The sequence below is a fragment of the Muntiacus reevesi genome, chromosome 3 (genome assembly GCF_963930625.1).
Source record: "Muntiacus reevesi chromosome 3, mMunRee1.1, whole genome shotgun sequence".
Taxonomy (NCBI): Eukaryota; Metazoa; Chordata; class Mammalia; order Artiodactyla; family Cervidae; genus Muntiacus; species Muntiacus reevesi.
Window position 1 is genome coordinate 37,593,210 of NC_089251.1, and position 16,155 is coordinate 37,609,364.

Here is a 16,155-nt window from a genome sequence, read left to right on the forward strand (position 1 = left end):
AAGGTGTCCAGAATATACCTTTTGGTTTTCTTCGTTGTTCTCTGGGCAGGTTAGAGTAGGAACCACGAGCACATGAATAGCCTGGTCCCTGGCAGGTCCCCCATCACAGCTTGCTACCTACAGACTGTATAACCCTATCCATAACCCAGAGTTCTCACCTGTAAGATGCAATAATACTGATTTCATACTCACTCATTTAATGAGATGATATGATTAAATACTGAACACTTAATAAGCACTTGACATATGTCAACTGTGACTACTAAAGTGGGGGTACTTCTGGGCTCATAGGCTGATGTACGTACAACACAAGATGTGAGGGTATGTACAAATTGACTAGGTCCTGCGGGACTTATTGCCTAGGTTGTGTCAGGCTATATAGTGTAGGTATGACAAGAAGGCATTCAGCAGTCCTTGAATGGGGTGGTTTTGACCCTCAGGGGATGAAAGACAATGTTTGAGGCAATTTTGATTGTCAGACCAGAAGGGGCATGCTATTGGCATCTAGTAAGTAGAGACCATGTACAATGCTAAGTAACCTACAATACAAAGGCATTCCTCTCCCTCTTATTAAAGAATTATCTGGCCCAAAATGTCAGTAGTACCAAGGTTAGAAATCTTGGTATAATATCTACCATGGTTTTGGTGGCTCATATGGTAAAGAATCCACCTGCAATGCAAGAAACCTGTGTTTGATCCCTGGGTTGGGAAGATCCCCTGAAGAAGCAAATGACTACCTCCTCCAGTATTCTTGCCTGGAGAATTCCATGGACAACAGAGCTTGGTGGGCTATAGTCCATGGGGTTGCAAAGAGTTTGACACAACTGAGTGACTAACACTTTCACACATGGTTTTGGCCCATTTAGAGGGTTCTGGAGATATTACTAGGTAGTTCACAGTTCCCCCTGGGGTACTGACAGAATGTCCAGAAAAGTTCAGAGGTGTTAAAGGATTATGCATAGAGGAGGGTGAGGGAGTAACAGCTTGAGGGCCATTGGAAGGCATCTGGTTAGAGTAATGAAGAGAGTGTTTTTTGGTAAATTCTTCCATGCAGGCTTTGATGGATTCAGGTTTGCCTGGTGGTAGGTGACATCTGAGCCATTCTGCTGGGTGGGGCTTTACAACTGAAATGGGGGTGCTCCAGAAGTGGGGATTAGATTGCTGCTGAGGCTCTGAGCTGATATGGGTGGGAAGGCTGCAATCAGAACACCTTACCTACAAACACCAGGGTAGGACAGAGAGCTGAGTGCAGTCTTGGAAAAAAATGAAGTGGGTTATCTTGAACATTGTTTACAGGAGGATCAAGATTACATCATGGCGCCAGAAGGAGAGGCAGTAAAGGGTGAGGGACCATGAATGCATTCCCAGAGAAGCCCAGGGATAGTAGCCAGCAGCCTGCTGCTCACTGGGTTGTCTTTTGGGGGCTTGATCTCTGTGCCTCAGAACTCTCCAGCTTTTAAAGAACTGGTCCTTGGCACAGCTAGTCTGATTTCTCAGGATGTAAATTATTTTCAGCTCATAGTTACTGTTATTTTTAGTGACTGTAAAAGTAATACATGGTGAGCGTGAGAAGTCTGAGAAATACAGAGAAGAATATAAAATGCATGAAAATCCTCAGCAATCCTAACTTTCAGTGATAAACACTGTTAATGCTTTGGGGCATGCTATTTCAGAATTTTTTCTATGTATATTATTTTTTACATAACTGCAATCATACTGTACATAATGTTGTAGTCTTCTGCATCATCTCTATCCAAAGTTAATAGGGAAAGATTTGGGTATTTCAAGAAAACCAGATGAAGATAATGGGGCTCAGGGCTCTGGCAAAATGTTTCCTCCTCTCAATAAATCTAGACCAAAAATTCTTGACTGTTGACATTTACAAAACTAAAAAATTATCTTATAAGCAAAGCATCAACCTTTAAAAAATTTGTAAGCTTGAGGTCAGAAAACTGGTGCCCTTGAGACAGCTGTAATTTGCTAAGAAATATATTTTTTAAAGTTTTGTTTTCACTTGGCGAAAGACAATTTAGGATTCATGCACAAGGTATGTGTCTACTGACACAAAGTCTTTCAGCTGTGCACAATTAGGTTTGGAAGGGTTTACCTTTGGAATTGGGATTGAGGGACAAGTCTATTAAAATACGGTGAAGACTCTGCCTGCAATGCGGGAGACCCAGATCTGATCCCTGGGTCAGGAAGATCCACTGGAGAAAGGAGTGACAACCCATACCAGTATTCTTGCCTGGCGAATCCCATGGACAGAGGAGCCTGGTGACCCTGTTCATGGGGTCGCAAAGAATTGGACACAACAGAGCGACTATCTATCACTATCACTATCTATCACAGAATCATGACCATGAACTATGGCAAATGCTGACTGCTCTTAAAGAACATAAATTAATAGAGAAATGCAGAGAAGAGATGGGAAGCAGACCTCAGGCACACACTTGAGTCACAGTGAACATCACTAAGCTGCTGTGGTGTACATATTAGGGGCCAGAGCTGAACTGCTTGAAGGAAAGATACCAGTAGAGCTCTCTTCCTTTCCCTCAGAAGCACCCAACTCTTCCTCTAAATGAATGTGGAGCAAATATTTAACATATTTCAAATGTTAATTTGAAGGGGGCATAGCTTATTAGCCTCCTTGGAATTCCCATGAGTCTGGCCCATCTCTGTTAACTACTCTTTCTTCCATCATCCTACTGAAATGACAGAGGAGTAGTGCTCCATGAGGAAAGGCACTGCAAAAGTCCAGTTGTCTGGAACAGAATAGAGGGGCTGCAAACTTCCCCTATTGAGACAACAGGACTGGCATAACAGCAGCTTCAGGGACATTCACAAGCAAATCTCTCTTAATCATGCTTCAGAGAAGCTCACTGGGTGCCAGAGTCCGCAGGCAGCTTCCAATTTTCATTTGGAAGCAATTGCACCCTTGGTAGAACAGGGGCAATGTCAAGTTTGACCATCTATCTATTAGGCACTGCTGTAGTTAATTCTGTGTCAAATTGCCCCTGGAAGAAACTTTTTTGCCTCTAAATGAAAGTCTTCACCAGTTAGTTACATCTGGTGGCAACTTCTCTTTTATCCCCAACTCATCCCAGATTCCTGAGGTTTTTGTCTGACCAAGCAAAACTGCAGTAAATTTCCACTTATCTATATTTTTGTCTGGATCTGAAAGATAGAAACACGGACTAACACAGTCTTGGCAGGAGCCATTTCAGAAACAACTGGGCGAAACCCAAGCTCCCTCTGAGAGCAGGGGCAAAGGGAAACATGAGCAGATACACGGAAAGCCCGTAGAGTGTAAGAAAGAGGGGCCACTTGGGGAACCAGAAGAGGTGGCTTCCCCGTGTTCACACTCAGCTGCATACACTGACCTAAAGCCTGGGCTGTCTGTCCCCTGGTCCAGGGCTTTTTTTCCCCTTGAACCAGAGCTCAAGCCTTGACTAACAAACCTATGACCTCGGGCAAGTAGCTGAATCTCTCGGAGCTGAGGTTTCCTGTCTCTACAGAGGGGAAGCTGTGGGATCAGTGTCTTCAAATCAGGCACATGTCAGAGTGATGTGGGCATTCAGGATCAGGGACCCGGGGACCCGAGGGGATCGGTGTTTAAGAAGCAACATAGAGAAGCGGGCAAGAGCCTCTGGAATAGACCGCCTGGGGTCCACACTGCTGCAACCTCTGGCCACCTGGGTGACCTTGCACAGTATCTCTCTGTGCTTCAGTTCCCTTGTCAGCCAAGGGGGATACAAGTAACTCCTCCCTCACTGGGCTGCTGGGAGGATGAAAGAAGCTAGTTTAGAAAGGAAACCAGGCAGGTGCTCACAATCAGTAATTGTCATTACTTGGATGATGCTTCTGGGGGATTCTGATATGAGGCCTGATTAAGAAACAGGAGTGGAGGATGGATCATCAAACCGAGTGAAGTAAGTCAAACACAGAAAGACATATATCATATGATACCACTTATAGGTGGAATTTGAAAAACAGGTACAAATGAACTTACTTACAAGACAGAGGTAGAAGCACAGATGTAGAAAACACACTTATGGTTACCAGGGGATAAGGGGTAGGGAGGGATAAACTGGGAGACTGGGACTGACATATACATACTTCTATATATAAAATAGATAATTAATAAGAACCTACTGTATAGTACAGGGGACTCTATCCAATACTCTGTAATGGCCTGTTGTTGTTTAGTTGCTAAGTCGCATCCGACTCATTGAGACCCCATGCACTGTAGCCCACCAGGCTCCTCTGTCCATGGTGTTTCCCAGGCAAGAATACTGCAGTGGGTTGCCATTTCTTTCTTCAGGGGATCTTCCTGACCTAGGGATTGAACCCACGTCTCCCGCATAGGCAGGCAGATTCTTTACCACTGAGCCACTGGGGAAGCCCAAGGGCCTGTATGGGCAAAGAATCTAAAAAAAGAGGGGATATTTGTATATGTATAACTGATTCAATTTGCTGTATACCTGAAGCTAACACAACATTGTAAATCAACTACAGTCTACACTCCAAAAAAAAAAAAAAGAATTATGAGACAAGATGCCCCTTTGTACCATTTAATTCTGAGTTGCACAAAGTGACATTCTATTATCTTCATACGACGTCAAAGCCCTAGGTAAGGATGCATCCAAATTACGCTAAGTACCTTTGACGGAAGGATGCAACATTCCAACCAGTGAGAAAGGAAACAATAGGCTTTTGTTTGGGAAATTTTTCTCCTTCTCTCTCCCCAGCTGCCACCATAGGTGCACTTCGATGATCTCCTTAAGGGGGCCAAAGCAGTCCTGAGGACCAGATGTTTTCTAAGATAAAGTATAGTTTCTGGATAGCTGGACAGATTTCTAAAAGCACACACACTGGAACTTCTATATTTGAGTGAGTGTAGTCTCTCATCCCCTTGGGAAGAAGCCCCTCTCTGAAACTCTCTTAGAGCTGCTTTCAGGACTGATGTTCAGTTTGAAAAAAATATCTTCAAAGGGGGCTATGTTTTATTCTTTGGGGGCTATGTTTTATTCTTTGAGCGTGAACCAAAAGTGACCCAGAGCCATGCCTTGTGAATAAGATCGAAGTTCAAGCTGAGAAATAAAATCCTGCATCAGAAAAGAAATGTGCCTATAAAACCAAGAGGCTGATTTTTCACATGGCCCTTCAATTGAATTTTAGTAAGTTTGCTAAAAATCAGTTTCTTTTGTTTCTGGTCATACCTCATAAGTCTCCATGTAACACTAGGAGAGTCTAACAAGTTTCTCATTATTGTATTAGTAAAACCATCCATTTTTTATTTACTGTTCTTTAAAACAGATCATTTCTCAGCTCCTACCTCAATGTATCCTTTTTAGCATTTTAATCTCTCTACAAATGGATTTCCAATTGAAAGTGGATCTTTTCGTGGCACGATACACCGAATACTGAAGTAGGAAAAAGTGTAGCCAGAATAAATAAAGTTTGTGTGAAGATTTCCAAGATACTTTCTTGGCCAGGAGTAGTAGTTCAGCCTGGTAACTGGAGAACCAACTAAATGCTACACTTAAGATGCATGCTTGGCCTAAATAATTAACAAGAATTTTTAAAAAAAATTTAAATAACTGTCTTTTTTTTTTCTTCTCATGACAAAAGGGACATATGATCATAGAAAACTTAGATGGACAGAAAGAAGAAGTAAAAACTCATGGTGGACTCATTCAGAGGTAACTACTGTTAACATCTGGATGTGTGTCTTTCATATTTCTCCCTCTGCATATAAATGTATGTGTCTAAATCAGGAGCAGCTTTTAGGCACTGTTTCGTAACTTATTCTTGACATGTGAAGCAGTACTGTTAACATTTTTCCCACATAAGTAAGTACTCTTCTTTCTCACAATATTAATTATTTAAACATGAATATAATTTATATAACACACTATCAATTGTAAAACATTTATGTTACCACCTAGATGTTTCAGTTTGTTTACTTGCTTTCCTCTCTGCTTCCTTCCTTGGTTCCATCTCAAATGCATTCCTTCCTCCCTTCTCTTTTTTTCCTTTTTGCTATCATAAAGCAATATTATGATGAACATCTTGCAGCTGAGTCTTTGTTAACATTCTCTAGCATTCTTTGATGAAGCTGAAGTTGAAATTCTGGGTCAAAAATGTATAAAAGCAGTTGATTTGTTTTAAGAGTGGCCTTCCTGGAGAGTTCCCTGATGGCCTAATGGTTAGGGTTCTGGGTTTTCAGTGATGGGCCTGGGTTCAATCACTGGTTGGGGAACTGAGATCCTGCAAGCTGTGTGACTCAGCCAAAACAAAACAAAACAAAACAGGAATGGCCTTCCAGAAGATTCAGTGATCTTTAATGGTCTCTCGCTAAAGATGAATGAAAATATTTCTTCCCCTGTATCTTTGCCAATACTGGCATTGTATTTCTGTTAATCTTTACCAGTTTGATAGATTATTTTAATTTGCATTTCCTTGACTACAGTGAACATTTACCATATGCTCATTTGCCATTATTTTTCCTGTAAATTTCTTTTTCCTATCTTTTATCCATTGATGTGCTCGTCTTTTCTACTGATTTTAAGACCTATCTATATATTAAAGTTATTGATCCTTTATTTGTTATACATCTTAAAAATAATTTAGCAGGTTTTCTGTTTCCCTTCAGATTTTTTTAAGGGGGGAAGTTTAAAGAATTCTAAAATGTGTATTCAAACCATTCGAATTTTCTTTTGTGGTATCTCCTTGCAGAGTTATGCTTAAAAGGATTTTCCCCAGTGGAAAATTATATAAATATTTATTTTTGTTTCCTTCTAAAACTTCTATAGTTTCATGTTCACATTTAAATTTTTCATCTGGAATTTGTTTAGATGTAAAGTGTGAGATAAAAATTGAACTGAATTGTTTTTCCAAGGGGTGAGCCAGTTGTCTCAATACCAAAAAGAATAATCTACTCTTTTCCCACCGATTAGAAAGGTCACTTTATTTTATATGAAATTCATAGAAGTGTTTGGCTCTCTTTATGGACTTCGTTTTTCCTGTCCTAATGTTCAGTTTGCCTTTTGTGGCACCAGTCATACATTGTTTCAATTACTGCAGATTTTTTTATACATCTTAAAATGGGCTAGGGCAAGTTTCCACATTTTTCTTGGCTATAGTTAAATGTTTATTCTTCCATATACACTTTAGAATTATTTTGTTAACTTCAAAAGTCCCACTGGACTTTTCATTAGGACTGCAGTAAAAGTAAATATTAATTTGAAGACAACTGATGTCTCTACAATCCTCAGTTGCTGCTTCACTGAGTAATAGTGATAATGATAATAATAAATTAATACTATCAGCCAACGTTGATCAACTGCTTACTGCATGCTTGGCCCTGTTCTAGGCCCTAATTATTACACTGAAATGTCATAGGAATCCACTACGGAGGTGCTATTATTGCCTACTCATTTTACAGCTGGAGAAATTGAGGCTTAGAGAAGTTAAGTAAACGGCCATGGTCACAAAGCTTTAAGACAGAGCCAGGGTGCTTTCCCTGGGTGGTTTGGTTCCAGTGTGTGTTCTATGCCATGAGTCTATACTGGCTCTCTATTTACTTACATTGTCTTCATTTCCCTCACAGAGTTGTATAACTTTCTTCGTATATGTCTTTACAAGTTTGGTTAAATTTAGTTCTTTCTAGAGTTTATATGCTGCTGCTCTATTTTTCCTGTGATTTTTTTTCTTTTCTTTTTTAAAAAATAATTTTATTTATTTATTTATGGCTGCACTGGGTCTTCATTGCTGCACTTTTTCTAGTTGCAGAGAGCTGGCGCTAATGCTGGAGTTGAGGTATTCGGGCTTCTTATTGTGGTAGCTTCTTTTGTCATAGAACACAGACTCTAGGGCGCTTGGGCTTCAGTAGTTGCAGCTCTCGGGCTTGAGAGTGTGGGTCCAGTAATTGTGGTGCATGGGCTCAGCTGCTCGGGGCATGTGGAATCTTCCTATACCAGGGACTGAACCCATATCCCCTGCAGGCAAATTCTTGGACCACCAGGGAAGTCCCTAAAAGTATGTATTTTTAAGCTTTGGAATTGATAGTGAATTTTAACGTCTTCTTGGCATAAAAAAATTTGCTATGTGAGAGGAAAATCCCCCCCTCATTTTTTAAAACAAGTATTACTTATCCTGGTCCTTTTAAAATACATTGCTGGATTTTTGTTTACCAATAGTTTATCTGTATGTTTGTCATCAAAGAAATCAATTTCAAATATACTCTACTACTAGTGTCTTGTCCAGGTTTTAAAAAGTCAAGATTATATAATTTTCATAAGTGAATTAAAATGCTTTTGCTCTATTTCTTTTCTCTAGAAGAATGTGTATCAGATATGAATCATTTGTCCTTAAACTCTGGTAAAACACAGATGAAAAAATCTGGGTCAAGTGCTTTGGTTGAGGGGTAGTATATCCTCACATCTCTCTTCCAGTTCATGCATTTCATCTTTATCTGTGTCTAATCACATTGCTTAGTCTATCCTCTAAGTTGTGTATATATGTGGACAGAGGAGCCTGGTGGGCTACAGTCCATAGGGTCATAAAGAGTCAGATGCAATTGAAGCAACTTAGCACACAACACACACACACACACACATATCACATGTTCCTCATCTTTTCATCTATGGATGGATGTAAGTTGCTTCCACATCTTGGCTACTGTAAATAATGCTGTAGTGAACAGTAATATGCATATATTTTTTTCAAATTAGTGTTTTTGTTTTCTTCAGGTAAATACTCAGAAGTGAAATTGCTAGATCATATAGCAGTTCTACTTTTAAGTTTTTGTGGAAACTCCATACTGTCCTCCAAGTGGCGGCACCAGTTTACATTCCCACCAACACTGCACAAGTGTTCCCTTTTCTCCACATCCTTGCCAACACTTTGTCATCTTTGGATGATAGCCATTCTGACAGGTATGAGTTAGTATCTCTTTGTGGTTTTGATTTGCACTTCCCTGATGGTTAATGATGTTCAGCATCTTTCTATGTGCCTATTGACTATCTGCATATCTTCTTTGGAAAAATGTCTACCCAGTTCTTTACCCATTTTTTAATTGGGCTGTTTACTTTTTTAGATGTTGAGTTGTATGAGTTCTTTGTATATTTTGAATATTAACCCTTTATCAGACACATAGTTTGAAAATGTCTTCTCTCATTCAGCAGGTGGCCTTTCCTTCTATTGATAGGTTCCTTTTCTGTGTAAAAGCTTTTAGTTTTAGTGTAGTCCCATTTGTTTATTTTTGTTTTTTTTCCCCTTGCCTGAGGAGACAGATCCAAAAAAATATTGTTAAGACAGATGTCAAAGTGCATAATGCCTATGCTTTCTTCTAGTTTTGTGGTTTCAGTCCTTACAGTTAAATCTTTAATCCACTTTTGAATTTATTTTTGTATGTGGTGTGAGAAAATAGTCCAGATTGATTCTATTACACACAGCAGTACAGTTTTCCTGACACCACTTATTAAAGAGGCTGTCTTTTCCTATTGTATATTCTTGCCTGCTTTGTTGTAGATTAATTGACCATATAAGCATGGGTTTATTTTGGGGCTCTTTATTGTGTTCCATTGATCTATGTGTTTGTTTTCATGCCAGTACATAGTGGTTTGACAACTGTAGCTTTGTAGTATGGCTTGAAATCCCGGAGTGTGACAGCTCTAGCTTTGTTCTTCTTTCCCAAGATTGTTGTGGCTACTTGGGGTCTTTTGTGTATTCATACAAATTTTAGAGTTATTTGTTCTAGCTCTGTGATAAATACCATTGGTATTTTTATGGGATTGCACTGAATCTATAGAGTTCTTTGGGTAGTGTAGTCATTTTAACAATATTGATTCTCCAATCCATGAGCACAAAGCATCTTTCCATTTGTTTTGTTGTCTTCAATTTCTTTGATCAATCTCTTATAGCTTTCAGGACTTTTTCCTCTTTGATCAGATTTATCTCAAATTATTTTATTCTTTTTGAGACAGCTGTAAAAAATGTGATTATTTTGTGAATTTCTCTAATAGCTCATAATTAGTATTTAGAAATGCAACATATTTCTGTACATTACTTTTGTATCCTACAACCTTACTAAACTCATTTCAGTTCAAATAGTTTTTGTTAGTGTCTTTAGAATTTTCTGTGTATAGAACCATACCATGCGCAAATAGTGACAGTTTTACTTCTTCCTTTCCAATTTTATTTGGATTCCTTTTATTTCTTTTCCTTTTCTGATTGTTGTGCCTAGGACTTCCACTTCCATGTTAAAAAAAAAAATAGTGGCGAGAAGGGATCCTTGTTTTTCTCCTGATCTTCCAGGAGCTTCCAGCTTTTCACCATTGATTATGATATTGCTTGTCATTTGTCATACATGGCCTTTATTATGTTGAAGTATGTTCCTTCCATGCTCACTTTGTGAAGAGTTTTTATCAAAAAAGGATGTTGAATTTTGTCAGAAGCTTTTGCTGCATCTGTGGAGATGATCATATGGTTTTTATTCTTCAGTTAGTTAACATGGTATATTATGTTGATTGATTTGTGGATACTGAACCATCCATGCATTCCTGGGGTAAATCCTACTTCATCATGGTGTATGATCCCTTTCAACCTACTGTTGAATTCAGTTTGCTAACATTTTGTTGAGGACTTCTGCATTTACATTCATCAGTGATAATAACTTTTTTTTAATAATTATTTTTGGTGGTATCTTTGTCTGGCTTTGATATTAGGGTGATGTTACCCTTGTAGGATGAGTTCAGAAGTATTCCTTCCTCTTCATTTTTTAAAAAATAGTTTGAGAAGGATAAATTTCTTCTTTGAAGTTTAGTAGAGTTTCTCTGTGAAACTGTGTGGTCCTAGAGTTTTTTGCTTGGAAGTTTTTTAAAGTAATGATTCAGTTTCACTACTGGTAATTATTAGTCTTTTCATTTATATTTCTTCCTGATTCAGTTTTGGGAGATTGCACTTTTCTAGGCATTTATCCATTTCTTCTAGGTTGTCTATTTTATTATCACATAATTGTTTGTAGTAATATTTTATGATCCTTTGTATTTCTCTGTTGTCAGTTGTAATTTCTCTTTTTTTATTTACTTGGATCCTTTCTCTTTTACTCTTGATGAATTTGGTTAAAGGTTTATCAACATTGTCTATCTTTTTAAAAAAAAAAACAAACCTCTTCGTTTCATTAACCTTTTCTATTGCTTCCTAACTCTCTATTTTGCTTATTTCCACTTTGATCTTTATTTCTTTCCTCCTAATGACTTTGGGTTTTGTTTGTTCTTATTTTTCTAGTTCCTTTAGGTGTAAAGTTAGATTTTTTGAGATGCTTTCTTGCTTTAATACACTTTAAATATGTTTATTTTTCCTTCTTTTTTAAAATGCTCCCTAGTCTTCTTGCTTGTTCTTTTTCTTTCAACTATTGTCATATGATTTATCATTGGGTGCTGTCAGCCCATCTTCAGAGGGAGTTATGGCTTCAGGAGTGGTGTAGGTTGAACTGGATGTATACTGCCTCAGCCAGGGCCACAGCAATCAGGATGGCCACAGACACATTTTGGTGCTTCTGTATCATGTGGTTGGTAGAATATCTACCTTACTCCCCTGCCTGCTTTCCTGAATCACTGAGCAGCTTGCCCTGTACCCATTTAATGTGTGTTACAGCCTCTGGAGCCTGATTTCTACAGGTGGCTCTGTTTTTGCCTGCTTTCCAAATAGGAACAGGAGTACATCAAGGCTGTATATTGTCACCCTGCTTATTTAATTTATATGCAGAGTACATCATGAGAAACACTGGGCTGGAGGAAGCACAAACTGGAATCAAGATTGCCGGGAGAAATATCAATAACCTCAGATATGCAGACGACACCACCCTTATGGCAGAAAGTGAAGAAGAACTAAAGAGCCTCTTGATGAAAGTGAAAGAGGAGACTGAAAAAGCTGAGCTTAAAGCTCAACATTAAGAAAACTAAGATCATGGCATCTGGTCCCATCACTTCATGGCAAATAGATGGGGAAACAGTGGAAACAGTGGCTGACTTTATTTTTGGGGGCTCCAAAATCACTGCAGATGGTGATTGTAGCCATGAAAATAAAAGATGTTTATTCCTTGGAAGGAAAGTCATGCCCAACCTAGACAGCATATTAAAAAGCAGAGACAGTACTTTGTCAACAAAGGTCCGTCTAGTCAAGGCTATGGTTTTTCCAGTGGTCATGTATGGATGTGAGAGTTGGACTATAAAGAAGGCTGAGTGCCGAAGAATTGATGCTTTTGAATTGTGGTGTTGGAGAAGACTCTTGAGACTCCCTTGGACTGCAAGGAGATCCAACCAGTCCATCCTAAAGGAGGTCAGTCCTGGGTGTTCATTGGAAGGACTGATATTGAAGCTGAAACTCCAATACTTTGGCCCCCTGATGTGAAGAGCTGACTCATTGGAAAGACCTGGCGCTGGGAAAGATTGAAGGCGGGAGGAGAAGGGGACGACAGAGGATGAGATGGTTGGATGGCATCACCAACTCAATGGACATGGGTTTGGGTGGACTCCGGCAGTTGGTGATGGACAGGGAGGCCTGGCGTGCTGTGGTTCATGGGGTTACAAAGAGTCAGACACGACTGAGCGACTGAGCTGAACTGAACTGAACTTGCTGGTATCCTATATCTATATCAGTACTGAGATCAGAGCCTGAAGATCCCTCAGGCCTAGAGCCCTCACAGCATTGCCTTCTGCTTAGATTTTGCATTCCCTTTTTGTTTCCTGTACCTGGGGGTTTCCTCCTCATTCCTTTGAGCAAGACCACATGTCACAGTTTTTACATCATATTTCATGCATAATTTTGGAACCATTGACCAGAAACAGGTTGCCAAATTTTAGATTCCTAAGTGGTTGATTTATTTTATTTTTAAGCAAAGGCAAGGAAAGCAGGATGGACATCGGTATTAACCTATGCTTTTTATTTTCTGGTTATATTTATCATCTAAGAATATATGGGAACAATTTCAACATTTTGGCATTAATATGTTGGTGGTTTATTTGTGTCTTAGTGCAATACATGTTAAAAGGCATTCATAGCCACTTTAAAAAAAGTATATATATTTGCTGTATAGCTTTTAATTTTTTATTATTCATCTAAAGGCTTGTACAGTTATGTTAATATATCTCACTATAAATGTAATTTTTAAAATTTGTTATTTTTTACTTAACTGTTTTTCTTAACATAATCTGCTACAAATAATACATTATTTCTTGAAGACTCTAAGGCTTATACAATAGAAACCATAGCTTCATTATTGGGCTTTCAATTAGTCATTTTTTGATTAATAAGGGAATTCTATTCTCTTTTTTGTTATAAAATGTATTGCAGTATTTAGGAAAAAATCTTGAAAGAGGAAATATATACTATAAAAATGAAAACATAATATTTTAAAACATGGACATGGAAGTGGGAAAGGAGAACGGGAAAAGTAAGAGAATCTGAATTTGTCTTATTTTATGGGACAACTCAATGACATAGTTACATTCATAAAGTTGACAGAAAGATGAAGAATTGAATATGTTGCATTTTAAAATTTATTTATCTTTTCTATCCTCCATAGTTTTTTACTTTAGTGAATATAAATGAACAAATAAAGACAATTTAAAAAAAAATCCAGTATTTCCCCCTTAGCTATTTTAAATAACTGTTTGTTTGAGTTCAGGAGTGTTGCTTGCGCTTTCTAATATGGTTGAGTCACTGCCTTTCTCTTCTCCAAGCTGTCAGTGCCTATGTTGAAAGCATAATTAGGTTTGTGGTTTAAACTAAACCCAACAGACTCTATTTCTTTTTAAATATGTATTAGGTGAACAGACCGTGCAGGTGTTTGCAAGTTTATTTTAGGAAAGGAAAAGAAGCTAGTTTCCCAAGAAATAAAATTTTATGGAGAAGCTGGAAAATATGTGTTTAAAATGTCATTCTATAAATCCATCATAAAAAATTTGCATTTTTTTGTTATCTTAGTATAGAATCTCTGGGTAACCTTTCAAGCAACAGCAATGCTATACTCATGGCCATGCATGTTCAGAGAGGAGTTGGTTCTAAAGGCTTGCTTGTCTGGGAAGCCTTCTTTGGAAGGTGTTGATGTCTTTTGAGTTTAATCCTCAGGAGTTTCTGATCTTAGATTTAAGATTAAGAGGAGAGAGGGAAGGTGGACTTGAACATCACAAATTAAAAGAGGAAAATAAAAAGGAAAGATTCTGTAGGGGGTGCATGTCCAACTTTCACACTATGACAGGATACTTGAAAATGTTTTCGAATAGCAAGTACATTCTGGATACGTGAGGGCATTTCAAAGTATCAGGGAAAAATAACTGAATATTTCAAATCTTTGGAGTTTCTCCATATACAGGAATTCCAGATGTTTGTAAAGAAGCCATTGCATATCTTTGTTTAAATATTCAAGCGGGTTTTGAGATGCTAAAGAGGGAAAAAGGCATACCCTTCAGTTCTTCCTTTTTAAAACAGGATAGTACCTACTCCACAATGCTAACAGGAAGACAAAACCAGTGTGAAAGGTCAATAAATAAGTATCCTCTTCATCTTCTTTATCTTTCTACCTCCCAGAGCTGTTGTGGCAAAAAGATGTGAGGTATTTAAAAGGTCCTAGCACTGTAGAAAATACAGTCTATGATTGCTGTTTACTGCTGCAGATACTGAACCAGTAATTATCTGTGGGATGAATGCCAGATGTAAATAATAACAGGGACTCCTGGCCATCTGTTTTAACATAATCCATCTGCCCCATCTTTCCTGGACAGTAATCTGAGTCACACATGTCTTTAACTTCCCTGCTACAAATGTCTTGTGAATGTGCCAATGTTGTGATAATTCATTTTTTCCCATGAAATGCACTTAGTTTGACATCCATCTTCCTGTATCTCAGGTCAGGTATCTACCCTGATGAGATTTTTTTGGCTTTTAGTTTACTCAGAATTAATAAATCTAGAACACCTATTTTTCTCCTCTTTTGCTTGAGAGTCCTGGTATCTCACTAAGCCATGTGGAGCTCTGTACGCCCTAACCACTCAGGGCCTGAGAGTCTGGAACTTGGTACATGTATGCTGTGGGCTCGGAAACAAGTGCCTGCTGCCTCTCCTTATGGGAGCAAGGGGACCGCAGGGGCCAGTTATGCCCTTTGCTGGTGGCCTTTCTAGCAGGGAGGACCCTTCTCTGTAGTTTCCTGGGTGCGGCTTTCCGGGAAGATGGCTGGGAACTCCCCCTTCCAGAAGCCAGTGGCAGAAACCCCCAAACTCGGCAAGAACTTACTGAGCGTGACTGACTCGTTGATCTTAAAGCTGCAGAGGACCCTGTCCACGTTGCGGGCGTGTCGGAAGCCATTCCCTCTCACGACTACTTGAAATGATTCTGAAACAAAGAATAATGACAAGACATCTTAATTGACTGCCCAATGTTAACGTTAAATTTCCCATCTGCCCTGATTTAGGGTACTTGTTAACTATTCATCAGGCTTAAAATATTCAAAATCAGTTCAAGCTGGGAAACAGAAGCATCCGTGTGGGAGCCTTTCACCATTCAATCACTACCTTCTCACTAGTTGTCCACCAGGAAGGCACCGAACTTTAAATTCCCATGTTGGATTTGCCTTTACTGTTCCTCCTCCCTGGAATGCCTCTCCCTCACCTGTGTCCTGCAAACCTTACCCATCTCTCAAGTCGTGGAAGTTTTAAAACCTGTGATGTCTGCCACCAGAAGGTCTCCTGTGTCTTTTTTATACACTGGATGCACAGGGAAGGATTTCTTTAGAACTCAAGGTGCCTAGGGTTTTTGAAGACCACTGTCTTCTGGCATTCACAGCCTGTCCTGAAGAGTGTAGCATGTGACTAGGTATCGTTTGACGTTGTCCTTTTGTCTTTTCTTCCACAGCTAGAAAAGCATTCCTTTATGTTTAGAATTTGTTTGACAACAGTTTCAGCTCTCCTGTCTCTGCAGGGCACACAGTAGGAACACCTAATGTTAGGCAGGAGTAGCTGTACTCACCAGAGAAGACATGTCTTGTTTATGGGTGGCCGGTTGTCAAGTATTTCCCGTTTGAACTGACATAGGTCCTAGTGCAACTAGTACTCTCTTCTCTCCAAATAGAAGAGATAATACAGCTCACTGGCC

At 39.0% G+C, this 16,155-nt stretch overlaps 1 protein-coding gene across 1 annotated transcript in view; it reads right to left on the reverse strand.

Moving 5' to 3' along the window:
* ANTXR1 (ANTXR cell adhesion molecule 1) overlaps window positions 1-16,155 on the reverse strand; it is a 253,071-nt gene that overhangs the window by 149,133 nt on the left and 87,783 nt on the right. Inside the window, exon 10 of the mRNA XM_065929030.1 lies at window positions 15,298-15,396. Within this exon, the coding sequence (XP_065785102.1) occupies window positions 15,298-15,396 (99 nt within the window). The remainder of the gene's footprint in view (window positions 1-15,297; window positions 15,397-16,155) is intronic.